Source organism: Suillus paluster, assembly GCF_016628075.1.
Source record: "Suillus paluster strain FC165 chromosome Unknown EDB91scaffold_43, whole genome shotgun sequence".
Classification (NCBI taxonomy): domain Eukaryota; kingdom Fungi; phylum Basidiomycota; class Agaricomycetes; order Boletales; family Suillaceae; genus Suillus; species Suillus paluster.
The window spans coordinates 271,222-296,105 of record NW_024537603.1 but is presented as its reverse complement, the minus strand read 5'-3'; the positions used below and the strand labels follow the sequence as shown (position 1 = coordinate 296,105).

General features: G+C 46.7%; 6 protein-coding genes across 6 annotated transcripts; 3 read left to right on the top strand and 3 right to left on the bottom strand.

Moving 5' to 3' along the window:
- The first annotated feature begins 362 nt into the window (after positions 1–362).
- On the top strand, positions 363–2,568 carry EDB91DRAFT_1144466 (uncharacterized protein). Its single transcript, XM_041319144.1, has 13 exons — positions 363–583; positions 645–677; positions 731–750; positions 812–826; positions 875–913; positions 972–1,000; positions 1,064–1,077; positions 1,125–1,157; positions 1,330–1,389; positions 1,445–1,579; positions 1,638–1,875; positions 1,934–1,985; positions 2,049–2,568. Exons 1-13 carry the CDS (start codon positions 511–513, stop codon positions 2,244–2,246), a joined length of 939 nt encoding a protein of 312 aa, XP_041175262.1. The 5' UTR covers positions 363–510; the 3' UTR covers positions 2,247–2,568.
- A 2,134-nt stretch (positions 2,569–4,702) lies between these two features.
- EDB91DRAFT_1023840 (uncharacterized protein) lies at positions 4,703–5,333 on the bottom strand (the record flags this gene model as incomplete). Its single annotated transcript, XM_041312609.1, has 3 exons — positions 4,703–5,004; positions 5,043–5,142; positions 5,199–5,333. Coding segments are annotated over 3 exons (537 nt in total), but the record flags the coding sequence as incomplete, so codon positions are not given.
- A 1,126-nt stretch (positions 5,334–6,459) lies between these two features.
- EDB91DRAFT_1250472 (uncharacterized protein) lies at positions 6,460–12,198 on the top strand (the record flags this gene model as incomplete). Its single annotated transcript, XM_041323229.1, has 16 exons — positions 6,460–6,493; positions 6,542–6,579; positions 6,637–7,063; positions 7,159–7,217; positions 7,249–7,482; positions 7,544–7,755; positions 7,891–8,250; positions 8,305–8,521; positions 8,575–8,647; positions 9,663–9,854; positions 9,902–10,260; positions 10,309–10,708; positions 10,764–11,137; positions 11,197–11,202; positions 11,252–11,296; positions 11,374–12,198. The coding sequence occupies 16 exons, from the start codon at positions 6,460–6,462 to the stop codon at positions 12,196–12,198; spliced, it is 3,855 nt and encodes a 1,284-aa protein (XP_041175260.1).
- A 708-nt stretch (positions 12,199–12,906) lies between these two features.
- EDB91DRAFT_1250471 (uncharacterized protein) lies at positions 12,907–14,633 on the top strand (the record flags this gene model as incomplete). Its single annotated transcript, XM_041323228.1, has 8 exons — positions 12,907–13,182; positions 13,242–13,361; positions 13,412–13,498; positions 13,550–13,683; positions 13,755–13,856; positions 13,915–14,174; positions 14,233–14,455; positions 14,504–14,633. The coding sequence occupies 8 exons, from the start codon at positions 12,907–12,909 to the stop codon at positions 14,631–14,633; spliced, it is 1,332 nt and encodes a 443-aa protein (XP_041175259.1).
- A 3,302-nt stretch (positions 14,634–17,935) lies between these two features.
- EDB91DRAFT_1056202 (kinase-like domain-containing protein) lies at positions 17,936–18,857 on the bottom strand (the record flags this gene model as incomplete). The annotated part of the gene is made up of 3 exons (XM_041313985.1): positions 17,936–18,151; positions 18,199–18,417; positions 18,633–18,857. The coding sequence occupies 3 exons, from the start codon at positions 18,855–18,857 to the stop codon at positions 17,936–17,938; spliced, it is 660 nt and encodes a 219-aa protein (XP_041175258.1).
- A 2,284-nt stretch (positions 18,858–21,141) lies between these two features.
- Positions 21,142–22,070, bottom strand: EDB91DRAFT_1238222 (Pre-mRNA-splicing factor 3; the record flags this gene model as incomplete). The annotated part of the gene is made up of 5 exons (XM_041321688.1): positions 21,142–21,438; positions 21,511–21,622; positions 21,719–21,765; positions 21,839–21,921; positions 21,980–22,070. 5 exons carry the CDS (start codon positions 22,068–22,070, stop codon positions 21,142–21,144), a joined length of 630 nt encoding a protein of 209 aa, XP_041175257.1.
- Between the last annotated feature and the right edge of the window lie 2,814 nt (positions 22,071–24,884).

Below are 24,884 nucleotides of genomic sequence, written 5' to 3'. Positions count from 1 at the left end.
CGATGGCGAATCCAAGTTGCGCCCAGTGACCCAATGGCATCACCCTGCTCGTACGTCACCTCGTGAGATAGCAGTGCAAGCAACTGATCAACCAATGGCATCACGCTGAATTCGAATTCGAATAAGAGCTTATCATGAGAGACAGCAAATTGACGGTTCCACTGGCAGCACAGGAAGTTGAGACTCAGCTGTAACTAGACTCTAGTTCATGGATCCGACAGCTAAGACATAATGAAGTTCTGCAGTTTTCTCTGCGTTAGACTGATATCAATGGGATAACGACATGATCATTGATCACTGATGCGAATTAACCTGGCAGAAGGCTTCGAAGCTCTTCAGCACAGCATTGGAACAGGTTCCGGCGTTCAAACATTCAGCGACCTGCCATTCTGTGTACGTGATTTCAAACAACTACATAACTCGGATAACCACAGTGATAACTATAAAAGCGCTGGACACCATGGTATATCTGCACGAACGCCCTCGTTTACCAACCTCGCCAATCCCAATATGACCATGGTCTCAAAAAATCCCTCTTGGTGCCCGTACCTCGAATGGTGTCGTGTATTGAATTATTTTATAGGTTCGTGGAGAGAAAGTCGGATGATGTTGGTGCCATCTCACTATTGACTGTAATTTCACAGTTATATCCTCTACTGTGGTGGTATACGATTGGAGTGAGCGACATAATATTTTCTGAGAGGATCACTGATATCGATGTGTATTGAAGTACTGACATTTCCACAAGAGGCAAGTCCTTAGTCGATGTCATTACCAGCGCAGCATCTCATTGAGATCAATGCTTTAACAGTTTCAACTGATCTGGGTGAGCAAAATCCTATATTTCGGGAGCACAATAGTTTATTTGGGGCAGAGGCGACGTTGGTCCCACATCACTGTTCTTTATATTTGTGTACGTAGCCAATGTTTCAAGGCAGTTGCCAAGTTGTGCTGACTTTAACATATGCTAGGTGCGCTATCTTGGAATACTGTATTCGGTGTATGTTTGCGAGCTAACTAGAATGTCGATGCACTGTGCTAATACACCATCTCTCCCAATCAGCGTTTACCTATTGGGTATGTATCATCACATATCTCCGTATCTTCTGGCTGACGACATGCAGCAAATCCAATGCCATCGCCGATTACAGATGTAGTGTGTATTCTGCACCGATGCCTGCCATTCTCATTCAACTACTAACTGTACTCCTACATAGGGGTGAGTGACGTTCTCGTTTAGCTTGTTTCTTTATCATAACAACTAGAACAGCTGTGAGTTCATTTGAAACATTGATTCCACGAATGCGAATCGGTAACTGGGTTTTTCAGGCACTATCATGTCCTTCATGGAGATATGGACGCCAGTCGTCGTAAATGCCATGCTGGGCGGTGAGCTGCATTGTGGTACCCTACTGATATTGACCTTACTAAAATATCATGCAAGTCATCATAATCACCCGGATACATGCCATGTATCAACGATCCAAACCGATGCTCATCTTTGTGGTTGTAGTCTTCCTGGCTTCCACAATCGCCTCCGGAGTGATGACGATAATGGCAAACATTGGTACTTCAGGGGGTACGCTTAAATTTTGGATGAAAGCCTTGAGCACATGAGACTGATGGACGCATACCAGAGGAGTTCGTCCTTTCGGGCATTCATACGTGTGTTGACGTCAACAGTGGCAATCAAGACAACGTATATCTGAATGACGAGATCTTCATACCTACCCTCGCATGGGAGATCCTCGCCTTCTTCCTTGCTGCCTGGATTGTTCTAAAACGCTTCCGTGAATTGCAACAATCACCGACAGGATCGACCATCGGAGATTCTTTCGCGGTGTTGATAAAAAGTCACGTGCTGTACTTCGTAGGGTGAGCTCGGTAATTTGGATGTTATTATCTTGTCCCACTGAAGTTTCGTATGTGCTAGCTTTGTCGTCATGTCCTGCATCGACCTCGGCTTACTGTCTCGAAAGATCACGGTGCGCCGATCTGCCACTGACTCATCTGCCAGTGCATCTGACCCCGCCTCATCATTTCTACAGGAGTCAGCTTCTGTGGAATCTGGTGTATATTATGGCGCGCTCCAAATTTCCCAGTTCATACAAATGTTTGTGCTGGGACCACGTCTCATCCTTAGCGTTCGAGAATCTCATGTCAAGGTCGTTGTCGACGAAGGAACTGCCGTGACTACAATCGTTTTCGAGGCGCGCGGACACGTGTCAACCGGCGGTGGTGTGTAACACGGGAAACGATCCAAGGGATGATCATACTGTGCACCTTGAGGAGCATGTAAATCTCATCCGAGTTTTATCATAGCATTTTTTGGAGCTCCATCTTGGCATTGATTTGGTGTTCTGGGGTGATTTAGAGGACAGAATTAGGTCTGGGCAAACCAAGTTCATGTTGCAGCTTCATAGTCTATTACATGCTACAGAGTCAATTTACATTCACCAGTACCTACTATCATCGCACTAGTTCAATTCGACCTCCCCAAATGCTGGTAGATGCAACAGGCCACGAACATCTAGTATCGGTGAATTTCTGCACCTCATTTCAGGTCTGTCTCACCAACGTAAAAATCAATCTTAGGGAAGCTCACTCATCGAATTCTCTTTAGCAACTCAATGACATGCTCCAAGTTCTGTTTAAACACAAGTCGATTGAAGCCCGAATTCAGAGACGGTATATCGAGGAAGGACATTACTATTTGTGCATCGACGAGGGCACTGAAGTAACCCGACTTACAAGCGATGAATGGCCAACAATTGAAGCAGGCACAAAGATCGTCATGAGAGTAATCATTGAACAGCAGATGACATCATCCTTGGGAGTGTCCTACAAGTGTCATTTTTGTGGCGCTGAGAATCACCTTGGTCTCGGGTCTATTGTGTATTTGCTTTGACGACGGGCTGGTTGTTCGATCGATTGGTCAGTACGCTTCTCTGCTGAGCACTGACTGTGTCTAACAATCGGAAGTCGAGAATGCAAACGATGGTTTCAGATCTCCCGGAAATATTTGAGTGCGATGGAGAGCACTCAATGGTCTAATATCAACTCCAATCACACGACTGACCCCGAAATGCTCGTTATTCGCAACTTTCATGTCCAGCAAACTGTTTGTCATTGTGAAACTTCGAAAACATTCTTAAACAAAAAATTTAGTGTACTTACGGCTTCTAGGTCCCGACGCTGATGGCGTCACGGCGATGTCCCGCTCTCAGACAGCTGATGATCTGTCACGTGTTGCTTACCAGAAGACTGATGGTGCCACGGCGATGTCTCGCTGTCAGAGAGTGCGTGATATCATTTTTTTTAAGTTGCTTACCCGACACTGATCGATGTCCCGCTCTCAGGAGTGCTGCATGCAAGAGCAAGTGAACGAACCTTGGACTAATTGTGAAATATGAACACCGTTCTTGTCTGCCTCAATTCGCTGGTAACGCCACAATAATAGCCGTGAGATGCACCAGCCTATATGTCCTCGAGCCATGATTCTGAGCTCCCCAATTGAAAGTTAAGTGTATACGAAGTGCAGCACCTTCAAGTTGTCACGACCATCCACGTACGCAGTCCGTAAGTACAAACATGAGGAAGATGCACGTGGCGCCACTGGCAGGATATGAGCGCTTCGTCTACACGGCCAATCGTCAAATTCGCACGTTGAATATTTGACGAAAAATAGTTTAAATGTATATGATAAAACCAGAACCTCATACATAAATGGTACATTTACGATAAATAATAAATTTATTTGACGATTATCCAAGATCAAGTCACCATAAGAGATCTAGTCCAGGACATTCACCCGAGCGTGGAAAGACACCGAATCAACATACGAAGTTAGCCTGTTTCCGTGCCGGGAGTAAAGCATTGGCCAGACAACGACACCAACAAATGCACGGCAAAGGGAACAAGACATAGGATTTATATATGAAAGGTGTATGTCATGTACACGGCAAGTGTAGAATTTATAACGGCAGCCTTGCTTGTACAGCATAGGATGCAAGATATAGAATTTTCATAAGACAGGTATAGCATATACGACGCAACAAGTATAGGGCGTTATAGCTGTACTAGTACCTAGTAGCAGTAAATACGATGGATATGAAATTTTATTTTGTCTTGACATTTGACTTCGCGATGCAGATCCATATGCTTTGAATTGTGACTTCTATTTTCTAAGCACAGCGCTGTGCCACATGGCACTTTTTCCTCGAGTGGTGATGTCACTCGAGGAAAAAGTGCCATGTGGCTTGCATCATGTGACGAGCTGGGACTCTGTGTAGTATTTTCTAAGTATTTTACGGATGAATGCTGTGAGCAGCTGTACATCCTGTGAGCTCTGTCCTGCAGTATAGTCTAATGTCACACTTCGCATTGCAAACCATGAGGGAACATGATTATGAGCTTGTCATTGGACATATATATTGATTTAAAGACAAGATACAGTGACAACAAAACATGCAGACATGATATGATGTGGTACCCTATATATCATGCTAAGTGTCCCAAATGTGCAAAGGAGGAAAAATCATGAAGTAGAAAGCAAAGGATAGGGATAAAAAAGCGCGATGTGCCTTGAAAATTCAGACCAAATGTAGTCCAAGGTATCACCGTGTGTAGAGACAGTGGTTAGCTTGCCGTCATTGTCATTGTCATTGTCGTCGATGGCCATACTGATGCCGCCGCCGCTCCCCACCCACTCCTCGATGAATTGGCCCTCAATGGGAATACTAGGATCCCAGAAGGACCACTTTCCGCTTGGGAAGTCGGGATGGGTGGTGATGAATGCATACCAGAACGCTTCCCGACCCCAAGTCCATTCAGGCGTTATCGGATCTACAGATTTTATGAGCCAGGATTGGATGTTGTCCAAGAGTTCTGCCCAGTGGTCAGAATCCATGTGATCGAATGCTGGTGGCAGGGGAAGGAAGGAAAAAGCCATGTTGCTATCAGTCGCAGAGCAAGATTGACTGAAAGCCATGGACTTCAGATGCACTACGGTTAGTCTCATTGCAAAACTTTGGTGCAGATACATACATTATTCGAGTGATGATGCTGCTGAGACACTATCTCAATTACTGGTACTGTGAATGATTTATATTCGTCTTTCAAAGACACAGTAATTTCAATGGGCTATAGAATGTTTGTCAGCATAAGTGGTCATTATTCAAGAAAATCGTATCACATACAATATTCGAATGAGCGAGATGACGAGGTACTGCACCTGAAAACCATACTAAGATTGACAAAGGCTGAAGAACTACATCTTTTGATTCGGCAAGTCGCATATCTGGATAGAAGGTCCCGCTTGAAAAATGATGAGGTTGGAGAGTTGTTGTGTTTGACATGGTCGTGTCTCCAGTCCTCGCTGCTGTTGATGTTGAACTTGGAGCAATCTGAATCACGTGCTAACTTGTAACCCCTTTTTCGGTTCGTGCATATGCATAAGTCACCACAGCCGCATGCTTGCATGTTTGTGCCCTCATGTTCTCCCTGTGGGGCGAAACGGTCATGACAGACATATAATAAATGTGAGGTATAACACTCGCACTGACTCTGGTGTTGGAAAGTCTACTCATCGCGGTCACTTTCCCTCAGATTCAAGTCTCGACACATATCTATTATCCAGACTCGACGATGTTCCCCCCCGACCTGTGTTTACATTAATCTGTTCAACTGCAAGAATAGTACGTCGCAGGATCCCTAGGTTGTTTTAACATAATCCCGGATCTATATATTGCTGACTCCCTTCACTATTCTTTAGATCATTGACATCTTGCCTTATCTTTGTTGCTCTCGCCTCGGCGCTCTATCATCTGCCCTTCCACTACCCCTCTTATATTCTTCATTATTTTGAGCCTGGCTTGACATTTTCTCCCTTTACAGACTTCTGCTCCCCATTATCACCCTCTGCCTGTTTCTTTGCCACCCTCCCCCTGCTTAACACTCAGGAGCGGATTTCTTATCACATTCCCTTTCTACATATCATCTGCTCCTCCGCCTCTCCTATATTCTATGCACTCACGAGTCTAACATATTCCCTTTCTACATATCATCTGCTACTCCGCTTCTCCTCTATTCTATACACTCACGAGTCTAACATATTCCCTTTCTACATATCATCTGCTCCTCCGCCTCTCCTCTATTCCATCTTAACTGCCGCCCCTCCATTTTCAGGCGCAGTGAACCTGTACCCTTCTAAAATTTTTTGCTACTTTTTAGTTGTTGGGGTATTGTGCTCTTATTGTTTTCTTCTCTCTTTTGCTGATTTTTTTCACGCACTCCATGCACAGTACCAAATTCCGACCAAGACTTCAAAATCCCTTCAATTCAGAATTTCAGACTTCGCCTCAAAATTCTCCCAAGGAATCACATGATCTGAAAGAGTCGCTTTCAAATCGTCAAGTCTCCAATCAGCGATCACACTGCAATCACTCGACAATCGGTATCATGCCAGCCGCACTGCATGCTATCGACGGTATAAGTAAGTCTTGCACTCAACATGAATAGCGTTTACTGATGTTTAATGCAGTCTTGCAGTTTTGTGGAGCGTCTCAGGTTGTGTGCAATGTGTGTCCGAAGCGTGATAACACTTTGTGCACAATGCATCCTAAACATGCATCGAAGCATGTTGGCACTGGCGTACATCAGCGTCATGCCAAGGCCTGGACTTCAATGCGCTCGACTTCTCAACGTCAACGACAACGGCAACGGCACCATCATGAAGTAGAACATTTGCCTTCACCTGTCGACGACGGAAACGACAAAAACAACGGACACAACGATGTTGCCTCGAGTGCGATGGATGTCGACGATGCTGTCTATATCCCAGAGCCACATGGACCAGACCATGAAGTAGTACCAGTCGCTGATCTCTGGAATGCAATCTCCAGCAGTCCTTTCTACCAAGTCAACGAGACATGTGATTTGTACGAGGAGTTGCAATCCGCCCTTGCTTCGGGGGAACAAATATTCTCCATGCCGCTCGCCCCAGCGAGTGAAGAGACCAGCCTTGATGATGAGACGGACTCAAACTTTGGGATCGAACTTCTAGGTGAGATATTGTTTCATTCCCTGCGGGAGACGTATTTACATCATTAGATGACTGTCCGCTGACCACCTCATGTGATGTAAATCTGAACCGTCCAGTTGCGCCTGACAATCCAGCGTATCCTTGGCCAACAAAAGCCATATGTTTCATTATCTTTGTGCGTTTTCACTGCTAACCTATCATTTAAGCATTATATTACTGCCTTGCTATTTAGTTCTCCAAGGCTCCCATTCTCCGAGGCGCAGAAAAAGGCGGTCTTATCTTGGGCAAGAGAGCTTGGTGCTTGTGACGTCCCTTCGCTATATGCATTGAATCGAGTCCAGGAGTCTGTTCGAACACTTGTTGGCAATCCAACGGAAAAGATCACTGCACGTTCGGGCAATATATTTTATCTTAACAATGTTGGAAAAGCAGTTGCCAAGGTGCGCAGAATCTCACACATGAACACTTCTCTCAACACTGACTTCAAATGTTCTCATTTAGGACTACGCAAACCCCCTCACGCGGTTTGCGATGCAGGATTACCCTGAGGACGGGGACAAGGGAATGTCCCAGGTGTTCAATGGAGATAAAATGATGTTCGAACTCCCTTCGCCCCCCGCAGCTAAAGTCGACGGGGAGATCTACTTCGTGAATGAGCTCTTGCAGGACGTGTCGGGAGACTACTTTATACCCGAGCATTTCTTTCTTGCATCGTAAATGTCAACAAATGATAGCGTGGACAAGCAGCTACATGCACTTGGCCGTGCTGTACAATGAACACAGGTGATACCAGTGTTCTGCGCATACTTTCAATTTTGCTGATAGACTTAGGATGGGTTTATTGTCAGTGACGAGCGGGAAATGATCCCGACATCTAACTTTCGAAGGTCGTTCAGGGAAATATCTGCCAATGACAACGAACTCGCTTGCGGGCTGACGGAGTCATCGAACAAATACGTGAAACTGGTACCGAATCCATTGCGCACAAAATCTCAAGGACGTATGGTGTACTCAGTCCCTCTCATAATATTCATGGATGACGTATCTGGAAACATATCCAAGCAGTGGAACAAGCATCATGCAATATATATGTCTAATGCAAATCTGCCTCGCGAAATGCTCGAGAAAGAGTTTTGTATTCGGTTTGTCACGTCTTCTCCTCACGCAGCCCCGATGGAAATGATGAGCGCCATGCAAGATTCAATCAGGTACGTGATACTTATAATTTGCTACTACAGCAAATGTGACGCTAGTGATCTTAGAAAAGCTATGGAATCGGGGGTCTTCAGTTGGGACTGCAAGCACGAAGAAGAAGTTATGCTGGAGCTATATGGTCTGTTTCTCGGTGGCGACAACCCCATGCATGCTGAAGAATGCAGCCACGCAGGGCTGCATTGCAACTTCTTCTGTAGGACATGTGAAGTCGGTGGAACCAAGGAGTATAAAGAGTCAGATGAGGGCTACAAGAGCATCTTCGTGGTATGTAGCATATTCTCGCACTATCCGTCACCATATTGACTGACTCTGAGCAGCCAGGAACGCCACGCACTCCTGCAGGAACAGCGGAAGAGATCCACGCACAATTTGCTTCTGCGCTCTGTTCAGGTGCGTCAGAGAAGATTAAGAAATCTGTGTTATGACCAACGTCCCTTAACCTAACTAGTAGGTGTCTGGAGATTGAATCACACCACAGGACTCGTCTGAAGAGGGATAAAGCAAGGATAGATTTGAGAGGGAATGTCTAGGCCTACGATGACGTAAGAACGAAGAGGTTAAGTCTAAGGAGTACTACTGACTACGACCTAAACTATATACTACTCTCTAGGCGGAGATATCTGAGTATGAAAGGTTGTGATATATCTATATACGGTCACAACATTGCACCTAGGGTATAGGGCGTTTTATCAACCAATCAACTACAAGGAGAAAAGGGGAAAGGGTTCATGGGGTTTAGGGTATCGGTGATTAAGCAGGGTTCTCAGGGTGCTGCTTCTATTCAGGGTGAACGGAGATTAAGAAGGGTGTGAGAGAGTTCTGTGACAAGAAGTCTCGAGCGGTGATTAAGGATCTCGATAAGAGATAGGATCTGGAGATGTATCGGGTATGATCGGATCTAGGGATTCTCCAGGGTCTTTGGTGATGAGCATGCTTCTCTATGAGCGGTGCTTCTGTGATAGTGGTTCAGGGTTCTAGCTGTGACTGTGCAACAGGTTCTTATGTAAGGGGTTCGGTGAATGACAGAGGTAACTCTTAACATGTCATGTGTGGGAAGTGAAGGTCTGCGATGTGAAAGGATGGTGACTCTTCGAGAGATGACTCGTAAAGGACTCTCGGTTATGGTTCGATCATAGAGGCGTGTAGATGCTTATGATGTAACCCGTTGCCTAATCGTAGGACTTCTAAGGATGTGATGAGTTCGTATGTCTAGGGTTACGGATATAGATGGATGACGTCGATGTAGTATAGATGTGATGTAAAGATAGTGATCGTTAATCGGTTATCCATCTTATCTTATCAGGGATCTATCTAATCTAATCTTATCGGATAAGGTGACTTAGGGTTTGATAATCGAAATTTAGATGCAGTTGGTAACATTCATGACAATCTGTCGCTTCGTCAGGTGTGAAGGACACGAGAACTGCTTACATTCTTGACATGGTTGTTGAGCTAGGGAAGAAGCTACGCAAACGAGGTGCTGGCATTCAGGCAAAACCAGAGTGCGAAGTCAAGGCTATTCTAGAGAAGCAACTGGGAGACCTCCTGCAGGGGAGCATGATTGAGGGCGCAATAAACCCATTATTGGGCGTGGAAGGTAAGGTTCATGCCCGCGTTTTCAGTCGTACATTGACCTTTCATTAGGATTCAATGTTCACCAGGACACGCCAACAGAGATTTTACATATGGTGCTACTGGGGGTCATCAAATACTTTTGGGGTCAATCGGTGTACCTCCTCGAAAAGGCAAAGCTCTTGGACGTTTTTCAAATGCGTCTCGACTCCATCGAGAAGGATGGGCTTAATGCTCCTTGTCTCGACGCTGAGTATATATGCCATTATAAGGGCGGGCTGATAGGGAAACACTTTAAAAGTCTGGCACAAGTCATGCCATTTCTCATTCAAGATTTACTACCACGAACAGTACTCGATGGGTGGACAAGTATTGGTGAGCTCGTCGTATATGTTTGGCACACGGAGATAGATGATACTGATCTATACTTGGTATGATCGCACACTGACACTACTGCACTGATGCTGATTGAATCACAGGCGAAGCTTACCCGGACAATCAATGATTTTCTCAACATAACAGCAAAATGCGCACCAAGTATTCTCATCTCGAAGCTGAAGTTTCATTTTTTAGTGCATCTTCCTGCGTACATTCGACGCTTCGGACCAGCCATTCTCTTTTCCACTGAACGATACGAATCATTTAACTACGTGTTCCGTCTAGCATGTATACACAGCAATCGACAGGGTCCGAGCCAGGATATGTGCAAAATATTTGCGAGACAAGACATTATCAAGCATATTGCGACAGGCGGTTACTGGTTTGATAGTGCTCGGGGAAAGTGGGTTCGGGCAGGTGATGTGGTTTTGAACTACCTCGACAATCGTCCAGAGCAGGCACGTCTTTTGGGAATTCATACACGAGAACATCCTGTGGCAGGTAATGTGTTCATTGAATACCCAGCATCATAGATTGTAATGTCTGTTACTGAAAGGAACCGGCCAACTCAAGAAAGTCGCCGCCGAAGATGGACGACCTATGGCAGGAATACCTGTGCTGTGGACAGCAACATGCTGCGCAAACGCCCTCGAGCTCTCACAACCTGCTTGTAATGCTCGATACCATCATGGCATCTCGTTGATTCTTGGCAACGGCGAGAAAGCGTCTTTAGAAGCACACATCATTTTTCACAACTCATCAACATCTTGCTCAGCCATTGGGCGCATTCACGAGATCCTGATCTCAGACTCTCACAAAGTCGTGCAGCATGTCGCCATTCAAAAACTTGCTTTCGGACCTGCGTTACATCCCCTCCTTCACATCCCCGCACTCGAGCTCACGGACCATGAGGTTGTTATTGGTCCACAAGTAAGTTTGAACATGAACCTTCAATCGAGTTTATTGACATGCTCACGTGGTGAATCTAGGAAATTGTTTGTATAGTAAACGTCCAACACGACTGTGTTAAATCACAGTGCACAGGCATTAGTCAATGTCACATTTGTCAAGAGCGAACTGAGACTGCATGTATGAAGTCCATCGTTCAGCACAAATCCTCGCCATTTTACTTGCTCAATGCTTATTCGATTCACAATTACGCCCAGATTCAATCTGTCATCCCTCAGTCACTTCGCAAGACACCATTGAGGGTCGATAATGCAGTAGACATTCGTTTAGCAGCAGCTTGTCAAATCCGGGAGAAGAAAGCAAGCAAGAAATCAGGCGAAACACCAGATACCGAGTCTTTGAGTACATTGCACAATGACATAGCTGGGGTTCCTGCGGCGTTCGACCGCCCAGCAGCAAGAAAACCGAAGAAAACGCAGAAAGCAAAAGAGAAGGCACCTCGACCGCCCGCCAATCCACGACAACCCACAATCACGCAGGCAGCTGCATCTTCAAGTTCCCATCTCCCAGCACCCGCACCTTCTCGTCTCCCATCGCTACATCTGCCTGCTACTGTACCTTCACAGTTGCAGCAATCCCCCATGCCTCCATATAGAGCTCCCCCTTCGCATCACCCGTTGCAGCTGCCCCCAATGGTATTGACGTGGCAATCATCTCCCACGCCCGGTCCATATAGAGCTCCCCCTTCGCATCACCTGTTGCAGCCACCCCCAATGGTCATGACGTGGCAATCATCTCCTGCGCCCGGTCCATCCAGACCTCTCCCTTCTCATCCCTGGCCATCGAACCCACCTTCCATGGTACCGCCAATGTATGCTGGGCAATATGTTGCCCCACCATATCGGCACTCTTTGGGGCTGGCTCTTCCAAATCCCTCGCACACTCCCCCCCTTCACCCGCATCATTCAGGACAATTGTCATATGCACAGCAGCTTCCCTTGCAACCTTCCGCGCCAGTGATGACCTCGCATATCTGGCACTCTCAGGCTCCACATCACGAGCAGCCTGGCAGACAGTACTAGATGGAATCACCCTAACTCCCCGTTCTTGCAAGACGCTGGAGAGCATTCTTCTTCGACAAGGTTCACATGCTTGTCTTCCTCCAGCGTTCAAGGTTCTCCTTCGACAAGTTCGCATGCTTATCCTTGAAATTCTTCCTCCAGCATTCAAGGCTCTCCTTCGACAAGGTTCAGCGTGCTTATCTTTGAGGTTCTTCCTCCAATGTCAAAAGCATCCTCGTTGCTGGAAGTTGTGGCAGAGTCGTTGGACGGCACAATTAATATGTACTTCATTACAACTATGGGCACCTTACATACCAACATACCAATACTACTGTATGATGTTCTGCTCCTGCCCAGAGGACATTCAGGAGGCCTGAATTTTTTGCTCGGTTCAGTCAACTTCGGAGTGTCACGGATACTATTAATATCCAACCTCATGCAAGCCTGAGTGCCTGCAGCCACCGCAACCTCTGGCATTTGCAACAATGTTCCAATGTGGTTATCGTCTGCGCCAGTCTTCTGGTGGTAGCCAATGTTCAAGATCACCTTCACAAGCAAACCAATCAGCTGAGGCCACGATCAAATACAAGAACTTCACCAGAAAGATCCACGGGAAGTCTGAACAGAAGCACTACGCCTGACCTGGAGCAGCGGCAGCTCATCCAACCATCTGTCTGTTGGAGGATATGGAAGTAGGTCCTCACATATAAGCTCTAATTTGACTTGACGATGTACTTCACAGGTGCTTCCCCCCAAAGTTCTCGCTCTACAAGTGGCGACGGCCCAGTGATACCCGGACTTGAAATTGTGCCCCCCACTAGTCCAACATCATCGTTGGATGAGCCAATCAGCACAGCAGTTCGTCGATGCAGGAACAGCAGAACTTCCCACCATGGGGATCCTACCAAGCTCACACCCCAATGGACGAAACGCTTCAAGATCTATGCCAAGAAGCTGTGTGAAGACAACGAGGTTCCAACCGGAGAAGTCATGCGTTTCATTGATGTAATAAGTTTTCATCGAGCTGTTGGGTTGCTGTGTTTGCTGACTCAGACTTGATGCAGTCTGGCGACATGTTTTATATGCTCATAGACCTGAAGATTACCCTCGTCAAACTTTACGAGGTAAACAAGGCAAAGAGATTGCAGGAATTGAAGGATGCCTTGGAATCAAAGGACTTTGAGGTAACGATGGTACTTTGCATTCTGTGTTATTCTAGACTAACTTGGACCAGAAGAATGGGCTATACAACCGTTTGTTTGCGTGCATGCTGTTGCCAAACATCACAGCATATGTCACTGACACCCAGCTTCATATAATGGTCTGTCTCTAATGTCCGCTGTTCTGAGTCAACACCGCTAAATGATTTCAGGATTTCATTACCAGTCATTGTGATGTCTTCAAAATCCCCCCCCGGAATGCTCGAGGATGTCGAACTCAGAGCTCAGCTGGGCAAATCAGTCACAAAGCTACTTACCGGTATTCAGTAGCGTCATCAAGACCGCTGTGAGTCTCGCTACTTTTTTTTTTGACTGCAACCTCAATTATGATTATTGCTGTGTAGCTCACCACGTCAGTTGTCAAGCATACAAGTGTCGCCGATGTGACCAGGGCGCTTGCACGCAGCAGGGTCTGGCATGGAAGTTGATTCTACACATTGGAACAGAATCGCGCTACTTGTAAGTGATACCACATGTATCTCTCTATTAACATTAACACTCATTTGTACGGGGACAGCGGCGTCTTCTGCGAATTTTTCTCATCGGCATCAGCGACTACAAAAGTGCTTCCATCAAAGAATTATTTTCCCCTTACCTTATTCCTGTCACTCAAGCAGGACATGCGGGGAAAAGTCGAATGCGAACTTGGTGTCAACATCGAACGGCTTGAGAATGACTTATTTGACAATAATCACACGCCTGGGTCCAACAATCAGGCCTCCCCAGAAACCTCAGCAAACGACGATCATGCGCCCAGTGCTAGGAGGAATGAGAATGGTGCCGACATGGATAATGAAGAGCTCGAGGACCAAAGTGGTGATCGGGATGCTAACAGGAGAGGATGAGGAGTTGAATGGGCCCGGGAACAATGTTGACAATGCCGCAGTCTTACAAGATGACCCACTTGACTCCAGATTCGGATTGGTTGAAGGTACTCCGGCGCGGTACAACAATACCATCAGATTCTGGAACTTCATCGACCACTCACTCTTAACCATGCACCAAATGTCCAAGGAATCCTCCTCGATCCCCGCCCAGCAAGATAAGGAGTTGCAGAAGTACGTATTTGTTGGCTCATGCAGTTATAGAAACTGATTTTCGGTTAGGTTGTTCATTGAAATCTTCCAAGCTGATCTCGCCGAGTTTCCTGGTGGCAAGAAGCTCTCGAAGTTGATTTCGAAGACGAATCCTCATTGGCAGACTGCTATTCAGACCGAGCTCATTTGGAACACCTAAGATTTTACATATTTCCATTCATTTTCGCCGCTCCTGCACTCCATCCCTCATTTTCATCATACCCATCATTTTCGCTGCTCCTGCATCCTTCACTTTAATCACACCTGTCATTTTTGCCACCCCTGCACTGCATCCCTCGTCCTAATCATACCTGTTATTTTTGATACAAAAATAATACATTTGTCGTGCTTTCCATGATGTCTCGACAGGTGCAAATATCGGTGTGAAAAATATTCAGGCGGTACCAACACAGGGTGTTAATAGGTGTACACTCTACATATGCTCAAGTGTCATACATATGTCGGAAGTATATAGCTTGTACATCGGTCAACCAGTATATTACCAATGTCTAGGACCAGTATATTATCAATGTCTAGGTCTCAGTATATGATTTATGTTGTCAACCAGTATACTACCAACGCCTTGGTCTAAGCACATGATCTATATCGTCAACCAGTATACTACCAATGTCTAGGTCTCAGTATATGATCTATGTTGTCAACCAACATAATTCCGGTACTAGGTCTCCGTACATAATGTGCACCCGAAAACAGCCACCGGATTTATACCCTACCAGCATCGCTATCACACTCTGACATCACTGACATTATGTCAGCCTGTGAATCTATCAAAATTATATTAAATATTTATGTATAATACACGCGACGAAAGTTGATGCGTGGAGATCAGACTGACATAAGGGCTATAACCCTATTTTTAGACATAGATTCTATGATTTTTTCGATTGGCCGTGTACACAGCACTTAAGCTGTGAAGCGAACACAAGGTTAACACATGGAATAATATGCAACGTAATACTTACATGACTTAAACGAACGAGTATCCAACTCCCTCGACTCTAAACAAAATGCCCACTGTCTCAGCTTATAGTACTTACGTCCCTCACATTGGTGATTGGGTATCAGTATCTGTGAGAGTTGGCCTGAACGTGTTTCTCGTGAGTGATACTCCAGAATATTCTGCCAGGCAACGCTGACTGCTCGCTTAGCAGCGATATTTCCCACAAAGTTCTCTTGTGAATTCTCGAAGAACACCGCAGGAACTCCTACATACATCCCAGCTGACCGAAGTCCTATAAGCGGGCTTCATCGTGAGCAATGCCTTATGGACTAGTGACAGAAATTAAAGTGAAAGCAGATAGGCCTGTGGACTCGCCAGCAATATTTGCTGTTGACACGTTCTGATTTACATATTCCACGATCTGCCGTGGTGGAGACTCCGAGCGCCAACAAAATGTCTTCCGTGACCGTTGAGATGCAAGAGACGCCAACTGTCAAGCCCCATCAGACTATGCAAGGCCACCGGGTACGAAATGTCCTGCACCTGCATGGTGGACAACACATCATCGCACGTTCGGATGACGGCTCGCTCCAACTATGGGACCTAGAGAGCGATACACAGGTGGGTAACAACTGGCAGGATGGGGGGAACAATGCAGGAGTGTCTACCATAGCATTATCTCCAAACGGCAAGATTGTTGCAAGCGGAAACACTGATGGGATTGTGGGGTTGTAGGACATCGAGACGTAGAAGGTCGTCGCCAAATGGACAGGGCACACCTCCAGAGTAGGGTCATTGTGCTGGAGTGCAGATGGTGAGTGAGTGGTGAGCGGTTCCTTGGACAAGATGGCAAGAATGTGGGACATCGAGAGTGGGAAATGTGTCCTGGGTCCGATCGAGACTGGGGCCGAGTATGTGATGGTGGTGATCTGCTCACCCGACAAAACGAAAATTGCGACGGGGGGACATGGTGTAAAAATCTGGGATACCAAGACGGGCAAGCAACTCTCCACACTCAAACACCATCAATTAGTTCACAGCTTGGCATGGACATCAAATGGAAAAAAGTTGGTCTCCGCGTCTTATGGCCCGATTAGGATATTCGACACTGCCACATGGCAGGAGATTGCTATTCTCGACGGTCACACAAGCTGGGTTAACGCTATCTCCTTGTCTTGGCACGACCGCCTTCTTGCGAGTGCATCGGATGATGGAACAGCACGTCTGTGGAATTTCGACACCAACCTCCCTGTTGGACCACCCCTCCAGCATGAAGATGATGTGAACTGCGCAGCCTTTTCCCCTGATAGACTTGGAAAGCTGCTAGTCACTGGTTGCGATAACAAAAATGTGTATGTCTGGGATATCAACGCCATCCTAACACAAGCTGGCCTTGAAGACTTACTGGACTCTGTTCCTGATGTGAGTGTAAATCTTATGGCTCATCAGCCAAGACCATGTTAACCTCTCATTCAATCGCAGGTCGCAGCTGGAGAGTCGTTAATGGATGTACGTGATAAGTTCCTCAACCTTTTCAATGATCGTAACATCAAGTTCTAGGCGGATGCTACACAGGCCGAATATGATCAATTGGAGCCAGACTTTTTCAATGAGGTGCGAGATGGTGTTCATGTGCATCGTCCACATTTTTTGATCAGCTCTCGTTACCTGTGTTCTCAGTCCTCCACGATGCGTGGTACCCGTCACCGGTTCTCTGGCCGTATCCAAGCCCTCGCACCCACTTCAGCGAAACCACGTGCGCTCCTTGATCGCCTTTTATCGCTCTTCCACCACTCCCACTCCATTGCCGACGAGGCAACCGAACTCCAGCAACGCCCAACGCAGACCACAATTTCTCGTCGCGGTCCTCATGTCGTTGAAATTGCTCCAGTACGGGACAGAAAGGTATGTTTTTCTTCACGTACGTGTCCAATCACCGTGGTTCAATGATATCTCTGCAGCCATTGGTTGTTGCTTGGCGGCCAAGTCGAGGTCGTGGCAATGTGAAACGAACACAGCAAAGCCAACCACAAGGCCAAGCCCAGGGGTCGTCATCACAACCTCATCCGACCGATGTCTTGACGTCCACGGCACCTCCTGCTCCCAATACTAGTAATACTACTACAACAGACGCAGTAACCGCGCAATCACAAGCCTTTCTGTTGTGGGCTCGTTTGGTTCTTTTTCTCTGCTGCGCATCTTCTCAATACACCAGTGGTCGTTAATATGGATCCAATATATTGACAACTATTTCACCGTTGCAGCTAGTTCTTATGTATTGTTATCTCTGACATTGTGTGGCCTCAGTTGAACTCTTTCGGACCTTCGGATTGTGATCCACAACATGTGACAGAGACATGCATTGCCCAGTGTTTAAAGATCTTGACTTACTTATGTATGATTGTGTCTGTGTGTTGCCTCCGAGCTCAAAGTAAACGCGGCTAACTTATGATCCCAGCACATTTGTTCTTGAGCATATGAAATAGTATAACATCATTTGCTCAATCGTATAAAGCAAGCTCGCTATCAACAAATTGAAGTGCTTCTTGGGCGGAAGACCGTTCGATGGGTGTCTTAGACCAGCAACGGGTCATAAAATTCCATTGCTGGTCGGTGACACAATCATCTGGACGAGGATGCATCTCCCCTTCAACCACTTTCAACCATATTACAAATTCATTATTCAAGCGGAGCCAAGGCACATTTCCCGTCAGCACCTGCAGGACGAGTTAGCGAGCTGCATTGGCGAGAGGGAACGACTGACTTGAAGCATGATGCTGCCAAAGCAATATATGTCGCTCTGGGTGCTGATTTCAGAGGCTGATTCTTCCACAGAAAGCCATTCAGGAGCCGCCCACCTCGCTGCTCCTGGACGACGGCTCATCTTCGCGAGGTATGTCATGCTGGGAGATCTTGTCAACGTTTCGGAAAGGCCAAAGTCTGCAAGATATGCAGTTCTATCACTACCGATCAGGACATTGTTCTTGTAGTTGATCATTAGTATGGAGGATGGAACAAATGATAAATCTTACACCAGAGAGGTCTCCGTGAATGACTGGATTCAAGTACGTGTGTTCATCTGCAGTGAAACGAAACATGTGAACTGAGGGACAGTTATTTATTCTTGTTATGTGCATGGCTGGGTCCACTCACGATAGTCAAGGCCAGCAGCTATGCCACGGAGCTTGGACATGAAACGATGAGCTCGAGGGCGCAATCCAGGAAATTCCTTAAGGTTCTCACCAAAAGCAGACAGTCATGCAGCGTAAGGGTCTCGTTTTTCTTGTAGAGGAATGACGTCAAAGTGCCGTTGAATATCCACGGAGCAACCAGAGCCACAGGGGGGCCAAAGCTCCGAGTAGTACCCATGAACTTCAAGATATTAGGGTGTTGCAATCTCTTCAAAATCTCGAGTTCTCTCATAAATGCCAACATTATCTCAGTATTGAAGAATTGCGGTCGGAATGCTTTAACGGCGACCTGTGGGTGAGTGATGTGTCAGTAAACTGTAGAAGAACAGCAACATCCACATGAACATCTATATCACCCTCTGGTCCGTGGTATATACATTTGTAAATATTTCCATATGCGCCACCGGCGACAGGGTCTTCGCTGCATCAGGTGATGAGTCCAGTTAAGTCCGGGATGCGGATTCGGGGGACAAGCTGAGTGGAGTGTGTGACGTTGAGAGCAGTAGGTGGGGGGGATGGTCGATCTACGAGAAGACTAGCCAGTTCATCACTCATTTATTGCAGTGCGACAGCGGCTTCCATCGTCTGGTACCTTTGCTTGAATTGCTCGATATAGTGTTGTAGCAAGCTATGCATGCTCTTTAGAGCGGAGAGATCAATTATGACCAGGTTTGACATTGACGCCCATTGATATGCCACCGATGACACCTGGAAAGAAGACACACTTAACGCGACAAAATGCATATGCGCTCGAAGGATACTTACAATTGCGACCAGATTGCGGATTATATTGTCCGATCTCAAAACAATCCAGTACATTGGTAACTTGGCATTGAGGTCCTGAGTCGTGGTGTGAAGCTGCTCCAGTAGTTGGTTGCACTCCATTTGTTGGTCATCTGACAATGCGTGCAGTGGCATCGTCGGTGGTTCTGTGCAAAAATAATAATAAGAATCTGCTGCGACAACATATGAGGGGACGACCCACTTGCTGAGAAAACTCGTTTCAGATGCTGGATCACATCCCCTGTGTGTACTAGCTGCTCTTGAGTTGGTAGTAGAGTATGTCCTGACTGGATAGCGGGCATCTCCTCAGTCAGCTGCGTGGATTGCATCTTGTTGTGAATCATAGATGGCGGTCCTTGTGGTGCGGGAACCATTCTAAGGCCAGCAGTTGTTACCCGGTTCGGGAAGGTTTCTTGAGGTGCCCTAGGAATACACAGCTGCTCATCCGGGCGCGCGCTTTGCCGATCTGCGGTCGAAGGAGCACTAACTGCGGGGTTTGTTCGAAAACTTGAAGCGGGACTGACTAACTGTAGCCAGGGTTGCTGGGATGCTCCACCAGCCTGCATAACATCTACTACTAGACCAGCAGCATCGGCAGATGCCATTTTATCATTACTAGAATGCATGTAAATAAGGTTGAACGACACGCCGACATAGCTCACATATGCGCTAGGTTTCCTCCAAGCAAATCATTCGGGTTTGAGGTTTGCTGAATTGCCTGGTTCATGTTGTCCAAGAGAGTCTTGCGACTGTGGAGATCCGCATGCATCTTTTCTAACTCTGTACTCAATTGATTAGAGCCTGGTCGCGCGTCCATCTCCTGCTGCATGCGTGCGAGGGTAGTTGCAGTCTGAGACACCAATAGTGGTGGTGTCAACTTGAACTGGCAAAGACTGGCCCTTGACAAAATCAACCCAAAATACAAGGTTGGGTGCAACGTAGAGGTTCTACAAATTCAAGGAATCACCAACAGACATGAGGACAACATGAGGCATTACCAGAAAGGCAGTTCTAGAGGTTTGGCTCCGCTCATTCCGGCTTCGAAGTTCGCCGGACTCATCTCCAAAGTTCAATTTATGTAAAGTGCCAATCAAGTGCTTATACTTCTTCCACTTCGCCTCGAGCTCCCACACTCGCAAATTATGCCCTCATCAACATGTACACCTCCACTATCATTAGCGGGTAATTTCCACCATCTTCTCGTCCGCGATCTTTCGCTCTTCGTGAATTCTTTCTCTATTCAACTTCATTGAGCCCACGTACACTAGTGCACTGCCGCTTTATGTTGCATCATCGCACTTGCTTGTTAATGGGAGAGCTCTTCCCACCTCCATACACCTGTGATTCCGACGGGTTTTTAGGTTGTACGCACCGAAATGGTGTTAGCACTAGTGACCTTGACGCCATAGCAAACTGTCGGACATCAACATCAGTACTTTCTGAATTCAACAGACCCAAACCGTGTCTCGAGTTGGTCTCGAGGTGTAAATCAAATGAACATCATCATACATGATCGTGATCATCGGTATCTCCTGTAGTGTCCATAATCATATCATGCACCGCACACAAAGCCATCAGTACAGTACTAGGTATGAGCAAGATATAATAAATCACCCTACCGAGAAATCAAAATACACACCCTCCATCGCTGCACATCGATATCTCTCATCAAACAAAGTCGCAAGTAAGTGGGTACGAGCACCCCAACCCCACCAAGTAACCACACCCCACCACTAACACAGCTCCTCCTCCGGCTTCCAATTCTTCGCCTGGTCCCAATATCCTGCCAACTTCTGCCCCAAAGCCTCCCTAGCCATCGCACCTGTAGGACATCCCCTCGGCATGAACATATTAAACGCCCGATCTCGTAGTTGACCTTGCCATACGAGATAGCATGCGTTATATCTGAGTGAGGCTGTTTCGTCTTGTGCTTTTGCGGCCCTGTTACCATCTGCACTACCACTATCACCAGCACCGCTGCTACTGTGTGCTTCGTTGTCGTCTTTGCCCCCATTATCGATTACGACGTCCTCCCCACCACGTGGGCGAGCGGCTTCAGTCCAAGCGATATGGTCAAGCATCAATCACCTATATCTTTGTACGAGTCTGCCAGTGCCTTCGACGTATACCATGCTGAAAGCTGGGTTGAAGATGCAGACGCCAGTCGAATTGCGCTGTTCTGCATTTTTGGGGACTTTGAACCGGTGGGATGGTCTGTGAGCGTTTTCACTCTGTTGCGAAGGTAAAAGTGAGTCACAGTGAGTTGCGAAAAGTGAGACAAGGATGCGATGGGACAACGCACTTGAAAACAGCCCCACGATTCCCTTCTTCTCCTCCTCCGATTTCTTATTCTCCTTCTTATCCCTGTGTTGTTCGTCTGAGTTTCCGTTGTTCGTTCATCTTTTCGTGGTTGTGTTTTCTCATTGCCACTTCTTTGCGGACGCGGGCCTCAATGCGAGTGGGGTCTTGGACTGCGTCTGATGTTAGGACTTTCATCAGGTTCGATAGATGGACTGTGGATGACAAAAAATGAGTAAGGTCAAGGAAGTTCAGAAGGGGAGTGATACGTGCCTTTGGGTGGGTCAGCAGGGATGAGACCCATACGGTCCCGGATACGATCGCGTTCATCTTCACGGTCAGCTTGACGGCGTTGTTTCCGCATCTTCTTTCGCTCCTGTAGCGGTATATTATAGTCATCATCGTATACACACCAACAGAACATATGCGTGGCTTTTTTATCAGCATGAGTGGTTTCAATCCGACTTTGTTCTCGTCCATTGGAGCAATGGAGATGGGATGCTGGACGTATAGTGTGATAGGCGAATCCTGGGTAAGGATGTTGAGATGCGAGAATCCGAGGAAGAGATCATCGTAAATCTTGCTAGGCAGTAGAGCTGCGTCCCACCAGTCCACTGCTGGAGGAGGTTCATGCTAAGGCCGTCGTCAGTTACGAACCGAACAATACTTTCTGAACGCACTTTGAGGTTCTTCTCCAAAGTCTCAAACTCAGAATCTAGACCAGCTTTACGCGCGCCTTCGGAAATACATTGTTTGAGAGCCTCAAGCGAGGCGTCCTGATGCATTTGTTCGGCTAGCTGTTCATACTTGCCTTTCTGAATGAAGCAAAAACCGCGACCGTGACGTTCCTTTGGTGCGCCTTCGAAACCGCTGTTTTTAGCTGCGCTTGAGATGGAGGCGAAGGGGTTGGCTTTGACTTTGACTTTGACGATGGGGGACTGGGGTTGGTGCTGAGGGAGGCGTTGAGGCGTTTCGGATGTTTGCCTTTGGATTGCGTTGGTGTTAACGATATGTGGAGAGAGTGGGCGCACCTTGATAGAAGAAAACTTGGGCTGCATTAGTTTGTATCGATCTTTCTTGGACTGCGGTGCGACAGGAGGGGATCAGCAGTCATTTTCAAGCCAGCATCTTATTAGGCTGGTTCGACTAGCTTGTTCTTCAGGGCACTGACTGGAGCCGATTCAGAGGTAAGGAGACGTGCAAGAGCAAAGAGACGCACCGTGTAATAGCTGTCTTTGACTGCAAGCTTCGTCTAAGCCTCTGAGGCACGGCGCTTGGCCTCTGCGACTTTGCGAAAGAGGTCATCAATGTTCTAGAGCGGTGTGCCTGGGGCTGGGAAGGGACTGACAGTCTTGACATTTTAGCTGTCGAATGAATTAATGAGTAGATGAATACAAATGAGCAGTGGAAAGGAAAGGTGGACGCACAAAATCACTGCAAATAAGACTTGAGTAGGTTGAATAAGAGAACTAATAGGATCTATTGACCTTCTTGGTTTCTTTGTTAGTAGGCATCCCCATTCAATGCTCGTTTCTTGTCGCTCATCGTTGGTCGAGCAATGCCAACAAGCGGTGCAAGTATCAGTTAACCCATTCAAGGGGGTCGAGTCCCGGATCATAGCCATATGCGACACTCTAAGTAAGTGCTGGCAATATTAACATTAGTATTGCAACGGCACCGTCGTATCACTTGAACTGTACAATGTCACTTGGAATCGTCTTCACCAGGAACTAAACACTTACCATGGTTCCAGAACTCGATGTACTATGATAAGTACATCATACACGAGGTTTACAGTACTGCAGGAGTCCATGATTGGGGGAGACAGCAGCCAGCTGCCTATTATAACAGTTATAAGTATCTCGACGTCAAGGCTGTATTGTGCAGTGTGCACCGTGACAGCTGCCAGTTAAATACCTCAACCGCCCTCGAGCTCCATCTCTTTCGCTCCGCCATGTCTTGACGTGTTGAACTTGATGAGACGCGAGTTGTGACCGGAAACCGTCGCCGTGAGGGAAGGGCGATCTTAGCGTTGTCTGGAGAAGCGATTCATCATAAAGAACACAAGTCAATCCATTGTCCCCCACATTCGACCCCCCTTGAAGGGGTCGGCACAATAATTATACATATGTACGCAAGGAAAAAGTCCTCGAAGTACAGTGGCTCAAAAAACTGTCCGCATGTTTGTGCTATTTTCACTATCTACATTATTGTATATGAATGGACAGGTAGACCAAGGTTATGCTAGTGGGGTACTCTGTAGTACTCGCTTGGGGCATGAATGTGAGCCCTTGACCGTGGGAATCCATGGTAATGTTGTGGCGCTATAGGCCTTAAAAAATGATGACTCATGTGGACAGTTTTTTGACCCAAGTATTTTACACAGATAATTAGCTGTTCTAGTATTTTGTGTGACCTCCCTTGCCCTTAATTCCTGCCTCTATCCTTCTAGGCATACTTTCAATCAATTTCTGACAATCCTCTGCTGTAATCTTTCCCCACTCCACTGTAACTCTCTCCTATAACTCCCACACTCCTTTAGGAGGGTGTTCATAGGCTAAAAGCTTCTTCTTGAGTACTCCCCAGAGGTGTTCAATGACATTGACATCAGGGGATTGTGCTGGCCAGTCAAGGAGGTGAATATTTTGCTCTTCAAACCATTCTCTGGCTCTTCTGCATGTATACTTGGGATCATTATCCTGTTGTAAAATAATGTCTTCTTCATCAATTCCTGATTCTGCCATGGTAGGCAGCAAGTGGTGGTTGAGGATGTCCACATACTGCTCAGCATCCATCCTCCCCTCAACTTCTGCAAGCATTCCCACACTATTCCACCCCATAGTTCCCCATACCATTAGAGAACCTCCTCCAAACTTGAGAGTTCCATTAATCTCTCTGTCTGTAAGAGGACCCCCCTTCTTTTTCCACACATATACCTTCCCATCTGACCCAATTCTATTGATTTTAGTCTCATCAGACCATATGACCCGCTTCCAGTCCTCTACAGTCCAGTTTTGATGGGCTAGGGCAAAGGCTAGTCTTCTCTTCCTATGAGTGATGGAAAGAAGAGGCTTTTTCTTCTTTATTACAGCCCTAAGATTGGCTTCCTTAAGGACATTCCTCACTGTTTGTGAAGAAACTGGAGTAGGGATGATGGAATTGATATGATGAGTGACTT

What these genes read in the sequence shown, in the direction of transcription:
- EDB91DRAFT_1144466 (XM_041319144.1), top strand. Translation starts at nt 511, where the DNA reads ATGACCATGGTCTCAAAAAATCCCTCTTGGTGCCCGTACCTCGAATGG. An exon ending in TGTGGTGGTATACGATTGGA is followed by an intron (nt 678 to 730) that starts GTGAGCGACATA and finishes TGTGTATTGAAG; the next exon opens with TACTGACATTTCCACAAGAG. An exon ending in ATCGCCGATTACAGATGTAG is followed by an intron (nt 1,158 to 1,329) that starts TGTGTATTCTGC and finishes TGGGTTTTTCAG; the next exon opens with GCACTATCATGTCCTTCATG.